The sequence below is a fragment of the Manihot esculenta genome, chromosome 3, assembly GCF_001659605.2.
Source record: "Manihot esculenta cultivar AM560-2 chromosome 3, M.esculenta_v8, whole genome shotgun sequence".
In the NCBI taxonomy this organism is placed as follows: domain Eukaryota; kingdom Viridiplantae; phylum Streptophyta; class Magnoliopsida; order Malpighiales; family Euphorbiaceae; genus Manihot; species Manihot esculenta.
The window spans coordinates 31,116,642-31,136,078 of record NC_035163.2 but is presented as its reverse complement, the minus strand read 5'-3'; the positions used below and the strand labels follow the sequence as shown (position 1 = coordinate 31,136,078).

The 19,437-nt window shown below is 36.4% G+C and overlaps 2 protein-coding genes across 5 annotated transcripts; both read right to left on the bottom strand.

The window, feature by feature from the left end:
- Nucleotides 1-2,572: 2,572 nt before the first annotated feature.
- LOC110610567 (protein SRG1) lies at nucleotides 2,573-6,163 on the bottom strand. Its single transcript, XM_021750545.2, has 4 exons — nucleotides 4,197-6,163; nucleotides 3,858-4,105; nucleotides 3,448-3,775; nucleotides 2,573-3,369 (listed from the first exon to the last, which is right to left on the bottom strand). The coding sequence occupies exons 1-4, from the start codon at nucleotides 4,452-4,454 to the stop codon at nucleotides 3,106-3,108; spliced, it is 1,098 nt and encodes a 365-aa protein (XP_021606237.1). The 5' UTR covers nucleotides 4,455-6,163; the 3' UTR covers nucleotides 2,573-3,105.
- Nucleotides 6,164-7,428: 1,265 nt separating this feature from the next.
- LOC110612204 (cysteine-tryptophan domain-containing zinc finger protein 3) lies at nucleotides 7,429-19,320 on the bottom strand. Of its 4 annotated transcripts, XM_021752913.2 has the most exons (14): nucleotides 18,733-19,320; nucleotides 17,638-17,710; nucleotides 17,416-17,552; nucleotides 16,899-17,294; nucleotides 15,438-16,723; nucleotides 14,516-14,937; nucleotides 12,467-14,427; nucleotides 12,186-12,340; nucleotides 11,739-11,899; nucleotides 10,008-10,165; nucleotides 8,690-9,524; nucleotides 8,451-8,585; nucleotides 8,252-8,331; nucleotides 7,429-7,753 (listed from the first exon to the last, which is right to left on the bottom strand). In XM_021752913.2, the coding sequence occupies exons 1-11, from the start codon at nucleotides 18,829-18,831 to the stop codon at nucleotides 9,306-9,308; spliced, it is 5,067 nt and encodes a 1,688-aa protein (XP_021608605.1). In that variant the 5' UTR covers nucleotides 18,832-19,320; the 3' UTR covers nucleotides 7,429-7,753; nucleotides 8,252-8,331; nucleotides 8,451-8,585; nucleotides 8,690-9,305. The 4 variants fall into 4 exon arrangements, with proteins under 4 accessions (XP_021608605.1, XP_021608604.1, XP_021608606.1 ...); XM_021752912.2 differs by having other exon boundaries at nucleotides 7,429-8,331; XM_021752914.2 differs by having other exon boundaries at nucleotides 7,429-8,331; nucleotides 12,467-14,424.
- Between the last annotated feature and the right edge of the window lie 117 nt (nucleotides 19,321-19,437).

The following is a 19,437-nucleotide window of genomic DNA, read 5'->3' as shown; positions in this document are numbered from 1 at the left end:
TGTAGCTGCGTCGAAGTTTTACCATTGCGTTGTGACATCAACAAGCATTTCTAGTGACATTGCAAGTTGGTTTGATTCCAAACAGACTTGCTACTTCTAAATCACGGAAAAAGATTTCACAGGATGCTACTAAATTATGCTATATAAACTTACTGAATATTTTTGGCTTTGTCTGGACTCTTTACCTTTATTGGATGGATACTATAGTGGACAGAAATGTGGTGATGGAATAGTTTAACTCTCTATTATATATGCAATACTTCAATTTAATTACAGCCATATAATTGCGCAGCACGAAATCCCGCCTACAATTTTTCATTCTACGAAAGTGCACTGCGCATGATGTGATTTTTCCTAATTTTTGTAATACATTTTTCATCCTTGATTACATCATTGGCATGAGAAGTGATAAGAAGGGTGCTATTTTTGTTCCATAGCTGAGTGTTGTGGGATGATTGTGTATTAGTCATTGTGGTTCCCGTATGATTCGTCGTCTTTGGCATTTGATAAACATAACACAAATCCAAAATTCCATTTCTGGATGAGGTCGGCAGCCGTTTTGATACGTCAGTACTGTGTCAAGGTAGTTCTAAACAGGTCATATAATGTCCGATAGAAGAATGGAGGGTTTTTATGTTATTGATAAATTTATGTATTGTCACTTTTAATTTGTCACTTCGTGTCTTTAGCTTTGCGTTTAAGTAAGGGTCCTATTGTCAATTTTGGTAAATACTTTATCAGACATTACGATGAAAATTAATGATTTTGATCTTATTAAAATACAGGCTATATATATTTTTTTTCTACTTTTGTTCTCTATTTATTTTGTGAAAAATATGATACTCTGTATTTTATTTTTACATTTAAGGTACTTAATAAAATTAATTAATAGAATGTATTTTCTGGTTAAAGAAAAAAAATCAAGTTATTTTTAAAAAATGATTTTTTATACATAAATTTTATTAATATTCTTTTTTTTAAAAGGAAAATAAATGATCTTATTTTCCTTAAAAAATATATTTTACAAACAAAATATTTTTCACAGATTAAAAGGAGCTTTGGCGAATGATAATTTTATTAAAATAGAGTAATTTTACTTGTTAAATCTTCATTGAAATTCAGTGAAAGTTGAAAGACATTGTGCCATTTTGGGATGCCACTCAAACCAATTTGGTTACTGCATGTTGGCAATAGTCTTGAAAAAAAATCATGGATGACTCGAATGGGTTTTGTTCAAAGAGCAGTTGTTAGATTTATGGCAGAATCAAATTCTGATAATAGCTAATAGATCAAAACTATGATCGAAATTACAAATTGATACAAGTAGAAAGCAAATGCAAGTGTTGAAGCACAAATGAAATATAACAGTCAGATTCAAGGAATATGCGAAAACTTAAAATGAAGCAAAATGGGAACTGAATAAAACAAAATTGACGGCTCTCTTAGCATTCCCAAATCAGACTGAAGCAAACGCAAATTGCTTCCATGAATTGCCTTTGGTCCCCAACTGGACTTTTCTTTTCAGCTTTTCCACTTAAAGACCCCATTTTTCAAATTAATACTATTATAATCAATTTCCCCTCCAACTTGTAAAAGTTTCCCAAGTTTGCATTTGGGGCAGGGCCCCATTTACTGAGCTCACTCTCTGCATTACCATCTTGAAAGCGATAGCCTGCAAGAATGAAGTGAAAATCCCACAATCATACACAAGGATTGTTGAGCACTACTTCACTAGCTTCAAAATGGTGTTTGGTTTATAGGAGCACAAGAATTGTTGATTCTTTTCAAATATGCTGGGGAACTGTTTTTTTTTTTTTTTTTTTTTTTTTTTTTTAAATTTGGTTTTCAACCAAAGCTATTTATTGCATCATCATTCTTTTGCTGGTTATTTTTCTTGATTTATTTCAACCAAAGCTATGATGATTTCACTTCAAAAAGCTCCTTTTTTTATGGGCTTGGTGAAAATAATTAATTTTTTTGGACATTCCACTAGCTGATTGAATCATCATTCCAAGCTATGTCATCTTTTTACATGGTCAAGAAAAATACCCCTTTTCCACCTTTGAAATGGAGTGAATGATTTGTTGGCTCAATATCCCATTTTGCTGATTCCAAGATCATTTTTCTTGCCAATGAGGTTTCTGAACTCTTTATAAGAAAAAACACATTATTTTTCTTGTCTTTTTAAACCGTTAACTAATTAGTTATTCCTATAAATTGCAACCACAAATAGTTAGGTGATTTTTAAAATTGCAGAAATTGAATATCTATAGTTTTTAAAGTTGTAGGTATTGAAAATTTCTACTTTGAAATTGCAAAAACTAACTAGTGACAATGACATTTTAATCATTTTATATAAACTACCAACTTAAACAAACCAAGGGATTAAATATCTAACGGTTGGAAAAAAATAGAAACTAATTAATGTATTTTTAGAGAATGAAAAAATGAATAATTAGTTTCGCTAAACTGTAGAAAATAATCTTGAATGCTAGAGCTCTCTTCTTTGTGCTCTGTGTGCTGCTAGCTCCTAAATATCATTGAAGTTTTGAAAAGAAGGCAAAAGTCCATTGCGAGTTCATTGGCTAGTGCTTCCTTCACTCTAATAATATGAACAACTTACAAAATGTGGGTTCTCCTGTCTCCTACCACTAAGAAAAAGCTCTCGTCCCTTGAACAATGGAAGACCAGTGATTTTGTCCATTTGTGTTTCATTTTTTCAGAAACATTGAGTGGTGGTGTTCTGGGCACCCCACTTGATTGACAGCTTCTTTCCCTTTTAAGAATCTGACACAAGAAGAAACAGCAACTGTGGCATTAACTCCTGTGTTTGATTCTTGTTTTCTCCTATGGTTACAGATGCTCATTCAAAAAAGTCCTCACAACCAAACACATTTGACAAGAAATGCTTATGAGCATAAGACCCCGCAGGCTTCAACTAATTGCTTGTCTATTACAAATGAGTTAACCCATGAATAGTGCAGATTATCATTGATTCCCACCAATTATATTTATATACATAAAATACCCAACTTGTAATTTGCACTTGATTCCACACAGATGACATGAGAAAGTGAAACACTAACACCAGTACATATAAATTCACTATTCAGCAGATGTGTTGCTTTTGATCTTGGTGAATTCGACTGTTTTCTTCACTTGTAACTTGTTAGTTACATAGTGTTTGTTGTATTCTGCATGAGAATATCTCCTATACTTGCATGGATTGTTCTCATCCACCAGTTCTGGCATTGGTCCAAGCTCTATTTCATAGCTTGGAGCATAGAAGGTGACAATAGAAAGACGGTCCTTTTCCTTGTGAGTGACTGCCCTGTGTTCCACACTCTTGTATTTTCCATTTGTTAGAACCTGTATATTCAAAAATATTATGTGGTTCAGTGCTGCAGATAGGTGTCATAGGAAATCAAAATTTAGGATTTTTCTTACTTCTAAAGTGTCACCAATGTTGATTACTAATGCATTTGGAATGGGCTGAACAGGCACCCACTTGTTATCTTTAAGGACCTGGAGCCCTACAGAGCTACCCTTTCCTTGCTGCAACACAGTTAGGGCACTCCCATCTGAATGTGGACTTAGGCCTAAAACTAGGTCAGGTCTTGAACAAGGTGGGTAGTAGTTCATCCTTATGGCTTGCACAGCTACCCCAAAGATTTCTTCAAAGGTGTCTGATTTCAACCCAAGGGTTTTACTCATGTACTTCAGTAGATTCTGGCACAGTTTCTTCACTTCTCTTGAATAAACCTCTACAGTTTCACTACAGAAGTAACATGTGACATAACTGCGGAGAAATTTGTAGTCTTAAAGAACTCTTTTTTATACTATGACACAAAGATTACCTGAAATTTGGTGGCTTTATTGGCCATAGTTTTGGGTTCCTGATACAGTGGGGCTCAATCCCAAGAGCAAACATGTTGCACCAATCCAGCTTTTGGTCCTCAGAGAACACAAAAGCTTGTCCATATCCCTGAACAGTTCCTGGTGCCATTGGATACTGCTGCTTCTCCTCCAAAGGCAACATGAAGAAATTCTTGGCCACCTCTTCTATGCTCTCAAGCAAGCTAAGATCAATTCCATGATTAATCACCTGAGAAATCAACAATATTTATATAAGAGTCAGCTTCCATATCCATTTATCAAGCAGTAAGGGAATGAAAGAACATAAAATCTTGTTTTACCTGAAAAAATCCCCACTGCTCACAGGCTCTTGCAAGCTGCAAGCTTTCAGTTTGGTAGTCATCTTTATTGCCATTCACAAAGCTAGAGAAATTAATAATTGGTATTTCACTCATGGAGGGCAGAGTTGTGGCTAGTGTTGGCCTTTCAGTCATGTCCCTAACAAATCTTTCAGGGATTGTTGTTGGCTTAGCCTTTCTCAGTTCCTGAACATCATCTATATGACCAACCTTGATTGGAGAACTGGGTACAGGAGCCATGGCAGTAAAAAGAACTTGGAGATGACAAAATAAGTGAAAACTGACAAGCGCTATACTTGGTAGTTTCCAAGCTTACACATTTCTCTCTATTTATATGAGCAGAAAGCATACAGTTTCTATCGTCAATATCTAGTCTCTGCTGTATAGCAAGTACGGTGCAGGTTCCTATTATATGCACTTCATAGAAGTAACTAAGATAAGTAATCTTCTAGGGGAGGCTAGCTAACAACTGTGTGGTTCTCACTTGTATGCAGAACTAATAATTCTAAAAGCATATTGGATCTAAAAAAAATGAAAAGATACAAAAAGATAAGTAAATTAACAGATTAATAACAGTTGATCTTCCATTACTGTTAGCTCATAGCAGGATCAGATGTACAACTGATTCCACTTCATTAATGAAAAAATATTATGGATAGTGCTCCCGCAGTAAAAACTTCTTCACATTCTTGTTAATAAAAACTTCTTCCCATTCCACTCTGTCAATAGAAATTTGTTCACATTCTTTCCAGGAGACATGAACTTTCAGCAGGATCACATGTGTAAGCAATCACCGGTCTCGACCCACAAAGCTTGTGCTACAATGGAGTCTATATTTACTCATCACAAAAAAAAATATCAAACTTGAATCAAATAGATGAGTGGACATGTCTTTACCATCAGGCAACTATCTTGGCTAATTTTCAGAAATGCTTGTTCCTATTTAGCATAATTGTCTATATATCATAATATAAAGATCTAACATTACTACTTCCAAAAAATTTTCTTGCATGTAAAAATTAGGATCAGGTTGCAAAGCGACCACAGTGATCTTCGTTGTTCATCTCCTCCATATTAAGCAATGATCACCAACTCAAGTCACCGGCAAAAAAAAGTTTTGAGTAGATATAGCTTTGTCTTATCCCTTTCCTTTGGAACAAAATGACAAATCAATGCCAAGAAAAATCTGACCAGATTCCCTTCTGATTAAGACTGGGAAGGGGCCAAGTGAGGACTTTAACCCTCTTCTTTTCTATTTTCTATTTATTTTCCGTCTTACAGACTAATGGAAGCTTCTTACAGTAGAAAGTGAACCACATTACTGAATAGCTAAATCAACAAAGCAAATATCATATTAAACTCTCAATTTTTGCTTCTGGGACCATGAGTAAAATTAAATTTGTTTTGTGTGAGATACCAATTTCCAAGTGTCGTATATGTTTACCTTTTTTCCGTCGTCTTGTTTGTTTGCTCTGGGCCATGTTCATCATATGAACATTGAAAAAAGAGGACCCAACAACTAGTGAGGCCCCAAAAGGACATGGAATCTAACAGGATAGTGGTTGCTGAACTGGTAAATATGGTTGTCTCTTAGCAAGTGGTTTTAGTAGCAGTAGGGGCCATTCAAGTTGCGCCAATTTAACAGGTCTCAGATTCTGGCAAACCACTTGTAGTGATGCAGTTGTCATCATCCATGTGGTTAGCCCTCCTCCAATCCCATCCCTTCACCATAAAGTGCCTTTCTTGGAGATTTATGACTCTAAATCAGAGCCCTTTCAGGATTTTAATCGAACACGTAAAGCTCTATTCCATGGGAAATTCCACCGGCCCACTGCTCCAAACTCCTCGGCTGGGTAACTGCGTAACTGCTTTTACTTTCTGGAGGAGTTTTGGTTGTTGGGGTGGGTTTGGGAGGAACTATGAAATGGGGTAAAATTACGCAAGTGACTTTTAGGAAATAATAGTTAATAAAAATAATTATAAGTATTTAGTATGAAAATGAAGAAATATAACGGAAACTAAGTAAAAATAATAACTATTGGAAATAACTTCATATAAGTACTCATCTTTATTTTTAAAAAAATCATCTTTTTTATTAGAACGTAATAAAATTATCATATTTTGACATGATAATAATGATAAGTCCTAAAATTTGATCTATAAGTACTATGATGTTAATATTGGATCTCAAGAAGACAATATTCAGCATAGATTCCACTAGTAAGAAAAGATTAAGGAACTGAGGAATGGTCCAATAACACATTGATATCTCTCAATTGACACCCACCATTTTAGATAAACTTGTTCAGAAAAAGAAAAGGGGCCGTCATTGAGTTTTAATTTAGTGATACTGAAACCTTCTTCAAGATTATAAAGTCTCAAGTTGGATTCCACGTAGTAAACCATTTTTAAGGAAACACTAATGTAGGAGCTCTCTTGTGGAGCTTCAGCCTTCAAGGACGACTTTACACTCCAGCATTGGCTGGGGAGCAGATGAATGCTGTCTTCAGCCTGAAATGAAACAAAAGAGGTGCTGCGTCTTTGGATTGCTGGAGGTGCAATGGGGTTAATTATATGGTGGGCTGATGGGAACCAGTGATCAAGGAGGAAATTGTGGACATGAACATTTTTAAAAAAAAACGAAAATTTTCTGACACAGAAACACGCACATAGAGCTCAGGTGACTGGCCTTAGCCTTGGGTTGGTAACACAAACATAAAGAAATCACATTTCGAGTGATGAAGAACTTAAGAAATGTGCAACTGTCACGAGATTAAAAAGAGATTTTGTGGTGTGAGATTAATAGAATTCATTATTTTGAGGAGGGACACTGCTCTTGAAGGGATTTTTGGTGAAGAAGATGGGTTTATATCATCTGTGGGAGCACACAGACGGCTTTAGTTTTGATGATCATTCTATTACCAACGACGACAAATTTCACCATCATGCAACATCTAATCCAGAAACTCAAAGGTACAATACATTAAGGGGAAAAAATGACTAAAATATCAACTATTTTAACCCAAATCAGCATTTTATTTTAATATCAATCTTAAATTCAGGAAATCAACACAAGGAATTGCCACCTCCAAATCGGTGGACAAACTCCACATGAGACAGAAATCGGTTTAAGAACAATCTAATCATAATCACAAGTTCACAACCAACTCTGTGGTAGGAACTTTTACAGAATCAAGTATAACAAGGGATGACAAATGATAAATGCCTCCAACAATCAACAGGCAGTATCTCTCACTGAATAACTTGGAAGTTACATGAAGCACAATATTTGGGAACAGTCATGAATGCTACATCAATATTACCAATTCAAACAAGGTCTCTTACGCATCCAAGTCTAAGTCAATGAACCCATTTAATTACTGGGTTTTGTACACTAAATTCAGTGCATGATTCTAAGTGACAATCAAAGGTAAAACATTAACAACTTATTACCGAAGATAAAAAATTAAAAAATTGAGAAAGCCTCCAGTTTTGCTAGATTCTGCACCTCTTGCCGCAGGCTACTTGTACAGTTGTACCTACAAAATAAACTAAGAAAAACAGAACACCTCCACTACAACTTTGCAACTTGCTATTTTCTAGAAAAGAAGGTTAGTACATCTTAAATATGTTGCTATGTGTAATAAAATCACTGTTCGGATCCATTTGTTCATGTGACCCTTTGCTTTTCTTTGCATCAGAGGGATGGAGATACTTATAAATCAAGCCAGGTTTATTTCAAACAGAAAAGTCTATTCAGGTAGTCAGATACATATTTGTGCACCAATTTTATAATATCTACTATGTAGGGAGAACAGTAAACAACACCTTCAAAAAATTATTACAAAATTTCTTGTTTAGAAGAAAACTATCTCGGAACAGAAGATATAGAAACACAGAAAATTGACAATCATAAAGTGAACAGGCATATGGAGTTATGGACAATAATCTAGAGGGAAAATGGATGATGTTATTTGCCTGTATCCCAAAAGAAAGACCTCAAATGACAGCAAAATAGATGAAAATACACCTTTTACCTATAAATCACTATGCAGAAACAGCTGCTTGAATGAACTGCAACTAAGATGTTATCCAAGGGTCAACAGATAACTTCATTCTGTCAATGTTGGACACGAAAAAATTAATAAATATGACATAACTACTACCACGAGCAGAAAAATAGTTAAGGTCTCAAATTATTATTCCATAAATAACACAACTTTAAACTTTCCATACCTTGATCTAGGAGTAACTGATATGCAAGCTAACTATTCTATAAATGAAGTCACTTGAAGATTCTTCATCAAGTCAGCTGAGGATAACAAATACCAAGACTTCAAACTGAATTATAAGAATCCCTATGGATAGAACCTAAAAGGAACAGAAATTAATCAGCTTGTGACTTCAAAAACAAAGAAATGGAAAAAGTAGATCTCCCAACAAAGATAAAATGGTAACATGATATATTTACATACCTGCAGATCCAATCAAGGAGGAGCTGATGCTGGCTCAATTAGTTAAAGCAAATCTCAAGCTTGAAAATTCTAGAAAGATAAGAGAACCTTCCCAAAGAATTTCATTTTCTATTCTGATTCCATTAATGTTTACATAAATGGCAAAAATGGTTTGCTCTTGATAAAAATTGATCAGTCATCATTGTATCAGTATTCAACCTCCTCAAAATGGTTGCCTAATAATTTCCGGTCTCTATAAGATATTTTCTTTCTCAGGCTCCAAACAAGTGAAGCCAAAAAAATAACAAACATAGAACTGACTTTTACACATTCTCCAAATTGTATTGTCGAACAAGGATTTTATCCCTCTTTTCCCAACCCAAAAAACTTGATGGTGAGCATCCTTTGCCTGACTCCATGCCAAACACAAGCTGAATACTCAAAAAAATACATTACAAAATCTGCAAATCAATCTCACTTTGTACACATGTACAGAGAGGTATGAGCTGCTCGCAACCTGCAGCTCTGCAGGTTTTCCAATTACATCTCCTAGTGGGCAGCTCCCTCACATTGCTTCTCCTGATGTCGTCCATTGTGGGGAATAAACCAGAAAACACACAGTATATACAGAGTTGACTTAATCTCTAGCACCAACCAAACCTGCTCGGGTTATAGCCTCCGTCGCATGCTGAACCAGGAGTATGAGCTTCTCTACATCTTGGAAGCCAAAATCAAGGACCTTCTTAACAGATGTAATACAATCTCTATTTTGCACCTGTTCCAACGCTACATTAGCAGCTGAATAAGCATTCTGGGCTTTTGTTGAGGCTTCCATTGCAAAATGTATATCCTGTGTCTGCAAGACAATAAAAAATAATATTTAACCTCAGTACTACTAAATTAGCATAGCCATGAGAGATAAATAAACCTAACATAGTGACTCCAATAATCACCATAACAGCAGAATAAATCCTAGGGTACAGCATCAGCAAACACTGCAAATCATGTGCATGAAAAACCTCAGCAAAAGGTTTATGTAGTATTACAATTCACAATTCGCCCTTAAATTGCTAAAGGGAGTCTATTCTAAGATAATTTAATATGCAGCTATTATTTGCAAAGGAGACATTAACCACCAACTCACATGCCTCAAGCTCTCAACAAATAAACGAGGGACAAAGGCTGACCATAGCATACATCTGATATAAACATTCATCCAAAGCATTAGCATAAAAATTTTCCAAACATATACCCAAGAACTGCAGATAGACTTTAAGCAAAAAACTAAAATTAGTGAATGGAAAGGGACCAAGCTGCACACCAGAATGAACAAACTTACAAAGTCAAGCAGTCGAAGAAAATTTGAGTGGTTTCGTGCAACAATGACAGTGTTGCCAGCAACATGAGAAATTGTACCCTTTGATATTGTAGCCTTATCAACTGTTGCTTGATTATTTAAGTTATCAATGTCTGATGCAGAAGATGAAGGTGATTCACCTGAATAATATCCAAGACATTATCACAAAACACACATTTTAGCATGGCTTGTCATCATGCAAATACTTATAAACAAAAATTACCACAGACGAGAAATATGCTGGTTTATAAGGTTACCTTGTCCAAAATACATATATGAAGAGACAGAATTACAAAAATCAAAAAGGTCAAACGGTAAGGAGAGTGAAGTTTTGATTGTTAAAAGTTACATCAAAATCAAGAGCCATAAAAAATATAATGAATAAATATTTATTAAACAGTAAGAATCTTTTTTATATAAGAATCTTATTTTATATTCTGTTCTTATTTGAATTGCATTTCTAAAGATAATGGAAATAACAGGTAAATTCTGCTTGATATTTGACTAACTGGCAGAGGCACACTTTCAAATGAAAGACTAGCTGTCTAGCACCCCCTTCCCCCCCCCCCCCCCCCAAAAAAAAAAAAACACAATTAATGTTGGATTCACATTTTTTTTCCAAGTATAAATATCTAACCAGAATATTATTTCCAAAAGAAACCTAAGAAAGACTGCACAACAAAAATTATATGGCTTTCTTTGTCATTGGAAGGGAAATGCACCTGTATTTATGACCATGGTATGTCTTGGAATGGGTATAAAGTATGCTACTCAGCCATCTAGTGGTCATGTAGGAGGTAGGCTTAGTTGACAGTGAACACGGTACATGAATCATATCAATTCAATTTGAAGTACGTTACGCTTAACTAGTACTAATCCCTTGGACTAAAAACACTAAAGCAAATAATAACTTACTTTCATTTTTCACATTTATTATGATATACATTAGAAGATTAATATTAGTTAAAAGAACGCCTCGAAGGTTTATTATTTTTATTTAAACATAATAGTATTTTAAATATGATGGGCTTTTAACTGAAATTTAACATAACACTCTGTCTTAGGCCCACATTGATGTATCCTTGAGCCTTCATTCCAAGGCTCCAAGCCCATCAATCAGTCCACTGCCTAAGAGGCCAAGATACCCCTATCCCCAATTCTCCTTGCAGCCTCTCCCTCTCTCACCTACTGCATCTACATGCTCTTCCACCTCCCTCTTCCCCCTCTCTCTAGCTCCAGCAAACCACTCTGCATGGGAGGTTGTACTCTGATCAGCTCCATTTCCATCTCCAACCCACTCCCTATCCCTAGCCCCTTCATTTCATATGTACCTTCTTATTCTTCTTCTTCCCCCTTTGATTTTGTTTGCAAAGTGATTGGAATTGGTTGGCTTGGTTTGGCAGCACAGAAGGTGTCCCCACACTATTTAGCATGTAAACATTCCTTGAATGGGAATGTACGGAACCAGATTGTAGAACCCACTTATCTCAAGCAAAGATTATAAGTATTTTAAAACCAACAATGAAATAAGATAAGCCTGAATTATACATGCTTACTCAAGCACACATTATAAGAAATAAATGGCTTTGTTTGGCATTAAAAGGCAGCTCCACTTAACTCAGGCAAACAACAAAAGGAATTTTTAATACCAACCATTAAATAGGATGAAATTAAATGTACACACATCCATATATCATTGTTTCATTTTATTACCTTGGGAAAAAGTTTGTAAGCATGCTTGCAACTCGTTTCGATCTCGGCTTAAGCTAGAATTCTTGCAGTAAACTAGCCTCAAGTATGCAACTTCCATGCATTTATATGCCAAAGAAGCAGCAGCCATTTCATGCCGTCTTTCATATTCCGAGGCAGAGCATCTGCTAATTAAAGAGGTTAGATGCAAAGCCAAATACATGGGAATACAAACAAAAAAAATTAGCTTCAACAAAATCTTGAACAGTGAAAAAGAGATGCTGTAACAGCTTCTATTTATCAACACTTTCAAAGCAAGAATTATGATAGCTTAGTGATGATGTGCAATATTGAGAGAGAGAGAGATTTCCAATATCACAGTTACAGTGAATACACTAAGTATGATGCATGAGAAACAGGAAACTTCCATAAGAACATCAATTCATTCATGCAAGTTCAAAATTTTCTTACTCGCAAATTTTAGCTGCAGTGCTGTACATTTGCATTACAGTCATCTCTCCTTGTCTGCCTGAATCGTTGCAAGTTTCCAGAAGAGAAGCTCCCTCGAGAAACTTTAGAGCAGCTTGGAAATTTATTTCATTACTCTCAAAACCAAACCCAGAGATCTAAAAATCAGGAAATCACAAGGGGGGTTAGGACAACAAGAACACGAGATTTTTCCACCTCCTGGCACAACATAAAATTATCTTACAAATGATATTTATAATGTTGAATAAGAACAAATGAGAAACCTTCAGACGATCTGCATAATCTCTCAAATCTTTGGCTTCTTTCAGGGCATTACTAGCAGTTTGGCTGGAGGAATTTGTTCTCCTAGGACTCGGAGCATTAAGATCTCCTACTCCTACCCCTTTCATATCAAGCATATGGTCACCTGAACTTTGGTGAGAATCATTGTTGGTCACAGGATTTTCCAAGTACTTTGATGCTTTTGAAACATCACCATTTCCAGAGACATGAATCCAATGCCTCACAGATGCTCCTTCCTGCTGGGAGGCTGAAGCTGATTGGCGACTCTGACTCTCATGTTTAGCTTCTTGTTCAGAACGTGCAGCTAATTTTGTAGTCCTGCTTCTTGAATCTTTTCGTATAGGATCCGTTTTAGTTTCACCATCAAAATCCTGGATCAGGTTTTCCTGTGTGGCAGTGTCCAACTTCCTGATGTGAATAGCACTCAATTTTGCATCTGAATCATCATGCCCTTGTAGTTTTGGTGGGTGTTCCATTCTGCCATCTCTTGAGCACTGTCCTATAGAACCACTCATGCTAACACGAAGCTTCTCATCCTTTTTTGACTTTGACTTGCTGCTAGGATTACCAGGAATACCTTGTTTACCGTTGTTCATTCTTTTAAGCAAGGACACATGAGATCTTGCATCAATCTCTGACTCATTCCTTGTGCTCTTCTTCAAAAAATCAACATGTGCATTCACTGGTTCAGAAACCTTCATTTCATCTCTATCAAAATCAGATGTAGAACTTCTATCATTGTCCTTCAACTGTAAAGATGAACCCTTGCCAAATTTCTGTGGAAACACCACATTGCCATGGTGGTGCTTGCCTACTCTGTCCTTGTCATGGCCATTTTTGATAGCAAGCATATCACTAGAGCAGTCCCGACATTCTGTGATTTCAGCACCACAATTAAGAAAATCAGAAGAACATTTAGTTTGACTAATTTTGTGATTAGCATCTCCCTCCTGGTAATCTAGTAGGGAAGGTTTAGAGGATTCAGGAAGATGGTTAGCAGAAACTTTTTCCTTCTTTGCTGTCCCAGATCGATTAATCTGACCATCAACTTCCCTATCCCTGCATCTTCTTGGTTCACCATTTACAGGAAGGCCCTCATTTATAGCATCATCTTTTGGTAGAATGCTTCCTCCAGTTGAACCTAACTTTTGCGGATAAGAAGTCCTCAAAGGAGATGAGGAAACTGATTCTACCGGTGAGCCTTTCACATCATCAAAGGTTGCTCTTGTTTTAAGAGAACCTGAAACCTTTGAAGAGCTTGAGGTGGCTGTCATTGAAAGTTGTCCAGGTCCACGATCCTTTTTTGCCAAGTTCGTACCATCCAAAGTTTTTTGAGATGCAAATTTTCTTCTATGTTTCCATGTTTGCTCATCCTTATGGATACTTCTTACAGCTTCCACACCATCAATTAGATGGTCTTGACTTCCAGTTGACAAAAGAGAAGTCACCTTCTCTTTTTTGTCTAATTTATCATTGCAGTTATTCATACTGGAAGATCCACATTTCGAAATCCTGGATTTCTTTTCCTTCTTTAATCCACTCTCACTTCTTTCCTTGGCATTTAAACTGCTGTCGGCACCATTCTGATTGTCCTGCCACTCCCTCAATTTCCTTTTCTTCATAGAAATATTTCTTTTGTCACTTGTTCCCACATTCAAGGACCCACCATCTGACGACATCTGACCTTGGTCTCCCAGATTCTTCACAGAAACTAGTAGCTTTTCCTTTTTATCAAATTTCTCATTTGATTTCCACAAGTCCTTTCCACTTGCTTTAGCTGATGACCCATTCTTTGAATTTTGACACGTCCTGCCAATGTCCATATCAGAATTACAATATTTATCATTATGGGATTCATCTTCGATCTTAGTTTTCTTAGAAGTCCCATATCCATAATGATCAGCCTCCCTCTTATTTATCTTTACCTGCTTTGTGTCACCTGCTGTTAACAATAAAAAACAAACAAAATGCCATCAACTAAAATGTCTGACAGGCACATGTTATGTGATCTCTCAAAATGAATTACTTACCTCCATCTATATGTTTCTCTTTTTGCTCTGCAATCAAGTTATGTGACTTACTCACAGTATGAAAAATAGATTTGTTTAATTGATTTGCTTCTGCAGGAGACTGGTTCATATCATTTAAGCTTCTGCTTTTCACAGATTCCTGCAATTGGTACTGGTTCTTTGTTGAGTTCAATAACTGGATCATGCCACTACCTGCCTTTCCCATTTCCTTCAAACCACGCTTCTTCTTTCCTCGCAAAGGCGCAGCATGGGAATCAAGACTTTGGTGGTTGTGGTCAACATGTGGGATATGCACTCCAGATGTAGTTCTATTTGCATGATTTTGCAGATTATTTTGACCCACAGCATGAGGAAGCTGATACAGCGCATTAAGAGCTTTTGTTGTCTCCTCCTCACTGATGTCACACCGGTTCATTCCAGGCCTGTAAAGCATAGAAGTCAGCATGCAGATGTCTGTCTGTGTAGTAAAAAGAAATGATGGATGTCTGCCACACATATTTCAAAGTGAAAAATCCAAATGCATTCACTTATTCTCTCTTTTGTGCTCACTCCTTCGGATGATTTATAAGAATTAAAAACCAGGGACCCCTCTCAACTACAACAGGTTACTGGCTTTCAATTGAAAAGAATCAAACCCCAGAGGCCTATCTATCCATTAGGCCAACCATAAATTGAGTAAAGATAGATATATAACTAGCCAACCCCATTATGAGAGGATTTAAGTCTAGCTGAATTAAATCCAGTTCTACAGGTACATACAAATTGAAAAAAAAAAAAAATCAGTCATTATCTGCTTTGAAAATATTATCTTATAATCAGAAAGATTTAACCCAAAACTACAGGCAGATTATGCTAATAAGATTATATTCCATGCTTGTATATTAGCCAAAAAAGATTACAAGATAAAAAAAAAGAAACTTACAGCCAGTTCAGCATTGTACAGAGCCATTTTTCAGGGAGTTGCTCAGGCTTTGTGCCATAGGGCAACAAACGCCACTTCTGACAACTGTCACAACAGACCCAATTTTCTTCTATAAGTATAGGAGCTGTAACTGGTGGTGCCACTTCGGAAGCAAGTGTATTTCCAGGTATTGAAGTGCCCACATATGCAACATCTTTGACCAATGCCCCAGGTACTGGCTGGTTACCTACTCTTTTACCATCAAATTTTTCCCTCAACTTATTAAAAGATGCATGTTGATCCATCTCAAGATCATCCATGAAATGGTCGTTCTGCCTACTAATAGAAGGCCTCTCCAACAAACCCATTGGGCCATTTTTCTTTTCTAATTTCAAGTCCAAAGGACCTCTATGATTATCTCTGGCCTTAATAATGTCCTTCTGTGACTTCCGCTTGTGCATCTTATTTTTACTTTTAGAAACACCCTGAATAACAGTAGTTGTACCTTTAGGTGCTTCACTGTCACCAACCCTGAAGCTTTCCTTTGCTGGAGCAGCAGCTAAATTTTTGCTACTTTCAGAGCCATGTGATTTCTTGCCCTCCAAAAATTGCTTCTCCTTCACACCAGGCATGGAGAACTGATCTTGCTGACCAATCTTCTGTTTTGAAGAAGCTAGTGATCCAACCTTAAGATCTTCCTTGCATTTGGCTGCATGAGAGTAACCTTTTGAAAAAACAGATTTACTATACTTGGATTTACCATTACCATCACAACTAAGTCCTCTTTTTTCCAAAACCTTTTCTGCCGAACTACTCAGAGCATTTTTCTTCTCCTTGCCACTGTCCTGGCCAGATCTGGACTCCAAAGAATCTTCCTTCATGAAGTCAGAAGAAAACATTCTATCCCTTACCCCATCCTGACCAGCCTCCCTTGGAACTTCAGATGACATTCCAATAGCTTTCAGAGTCTCACCACCATCTGTTTTAACTAGTCGAGGCATGCTCTTCAAGTCATTAGATAAAACGTTCATGCTCTTTGCATTGTCATTTTCTAACTTTCTGTTGGCTGAAAGAGCTTTACTATTCTCAAAAATACTATCATTCCCTTGTTTCATACATGCTGGCCTATCACTCTTTCCTAAAAGTTTGGACTCATCTGCCAAAAAGGCAAAATTGTCCTGAGTACCCTTAAGGCAGGGCATAAGTTCACTATCTCTGGGCAATTTCTCCTTTCTTATCAAACAGAGCAGACTCTGATGAAGAGGTGATATTAGGGTACCCCTAGGGACTGGAAAGGACGTCATTACCTGTTTGAAGACATGAGATTATAAGCATTAGCCAGGTTACTTTTAGTTAGTCCAGCTATCATTATTAAAGATTAAAACGAGAAAATTATAAAAATGGCCTCCGCTATGATCATCCATTATCTGCAAAACAAGATATTGTCTGTGAACATAATATCAAAAGAGAAACAAGCTTTACCTGAAGAATGCCAGAGGGAGATTCCTCAGCAATTTGTTGGAATACAGGCAGCAGTGCATCGTCCTCAGGACTGTTTCCCAAGGATGAAGATGGAGAATTATCGAGCCCAAGACCACTGTAAATAGCTGCAGTTTTTCGTGCTACGTTATCAGGGCCCACTTTTATCCTAACCTTCAGTGTTCTTTGGTCAGATGGATTCCCCAATTTGCTGGAGTTCCCATACTTCAGATGAGACTTCTGAGAAAATGGAGCAGAAGATAAGTCAGAATCTTGCTTTACAGAAACATCCCCAGATTCCAACCTTGACTTATGCAATGTATTAGCACTGTAGGAAGAAGTTCCAAGCTTTACAGGTGGAAGAACATTGGAGAGAACTCTCAAATTCTGGGGGGTACCCTGTATGGTAACATAATCCACAGTGCTCAAGTAAAATAGAATTGCCCAAGCTGACAGTGTCAGCCATATATATCACCACTTTATCAAATGACAAAAAAATAGGAGTGAATTTTCCATATACCTCCACAGGCAAATTATTAGGAGATCTTGGTGGGCTAGAGTTTTTTTGTGGAGTCTTTGGATGTGACCAAGTAGAGTTTCTTTGTGGAGATCGTTCATAGGTAGGCAGAAATGAGCCATAACCACCAAATTTAGCCCCTGTCAAAACGATGTGTCCCCAACATCATTTTCAATGCATAAAACCTGCCAGATGGAGGAAGAACTTTCAATGGGAATCACTTACCCAAATTCTCCGCAGAAACCCCACCCTCAAAATCCTTTTGAAAATGGCCCAAAACATTTTGAATCTTCTCATCCTTCAGGAAACAAGCAGAAGATTTCATTAATTTGGATATAAATATACATGGAATGATATACGTATCCAGGATCAGGTACAAGCACAGATATAAAACACATTGGAAAGGGATATTTCTCATTAAGGATTAGGAATCAGCAAATAAACAAGATTCTTCACACTTCAATCTATTGTGAACTGCACAAAACAGTTAAATTATTAATATAATTTTCTACCGTGAATTTACTTCATAATCACAAAGCAGTAATGAGTATTTCTTTCAAAACTAGATGAAAATTACTCGTGCTCAAGTACTGCACTTCCCCTTTTCTTAGCAATCACATGATGGACCAATATCGTAGATGGCAGAAAAGCCCCAGTTGCAAAAAAAATTCTAGACCAGAAATCATAAAAACCTTAAGAAAGCAAATAGTTCTGACTATACGTTCTCCAGATAATTGATTATCATAAATTCTTCTTCCATTACTCAGAAATAACCTCAGCATATATAAAATATACCTTCTAGTGACTTATAAAGCCCACTATCAACCCAAGTAAATTTACAAACTTCCCAAGCAAGCTAAAAAGTTTCATGACATGTTTATCACCCAAGCAACTGGAGAAAAAGGAATAATATAAAAATGAATTTAAGTAGACCATCCTAATCCAAATAAAAATTATGACTTTTACACATGAAATGTTTTTCTTAACGGTTAACCTCTTTCTTCTCTCATGTGTTCTCCGCTACCAATCAAACCATCAACCCTGGAGATCATACCCAAGCCAATGTTGTAACTAACAGAACCAAAACAACCTACACTTCGAAACCAATGCATTTCCCAGTGACAAAACATTTCTCAATCTAATTACATTTGGTCGTTAAATTTAAAATTAGTGTAATGCCAAGTGAAGAAACTCCAAATTTAAGTTAAACAATGATTCTATGTACAGTTATGTCTTCATTTAAGTTAGAAAATTAAGCACAATCACCATTGAAAAACCTGAAAATATTATTGAAACAACAACATTAAGATGAACCCTTACAATGTAAGAGAGAGCAATCTCAGGGTCTATGTTGTTGTCGTCGTCATCCTTGTACTGGAAAGCCTCCCCTTCCTCAAGCTCAGAATCCTCCATCCCCATGCCTCCCAAAGAAAACCCTAATCCTAAAAACCTAACTCCAAAACCCTAACCCAAACTTCCCTAAAGTCCAGCATCACTCAAATTCCTCCAGAAAAAAATTTTTTTTTTTTACAAAAAAAAGAGAGAGCTTTAAAAAAACAAAAAATCTACCCACAAAAGCACTCAATAGACCCACCGAAACCCAGGGACCAAATCCCCTGATTCAGTCTTTGACCTTGACAAATCACAAACCCTCATTGATTGAGATATTAAATAAAAGCAACAAAATTATTGATTAACGATTAATTCTCTATCGGAACTCACGATCAGGTTCGAGGATCGGGAGTTGATGATTGATTGGACAATCAATCAGGGACAACTAGAGCACGACTAGACCGGTTCACGGTGGCGAGTTCGATTGAATTCTAAAATTTTTTTAACTTCTCTCTGGTTCTTTTGCATCAATACAAAGAAGCTGATTTTTTGGGGGATCTCTTGTTGTAGGTTATGTTTCAATTATTTATTTTTTTCTATTATTTATTTATTTATTTTCATCTTTTTGCTTGTTTATTTTGTTTTAAGTTATAAATATTTATTGGATCAAAAATTAAAGATGGCAATTATTAA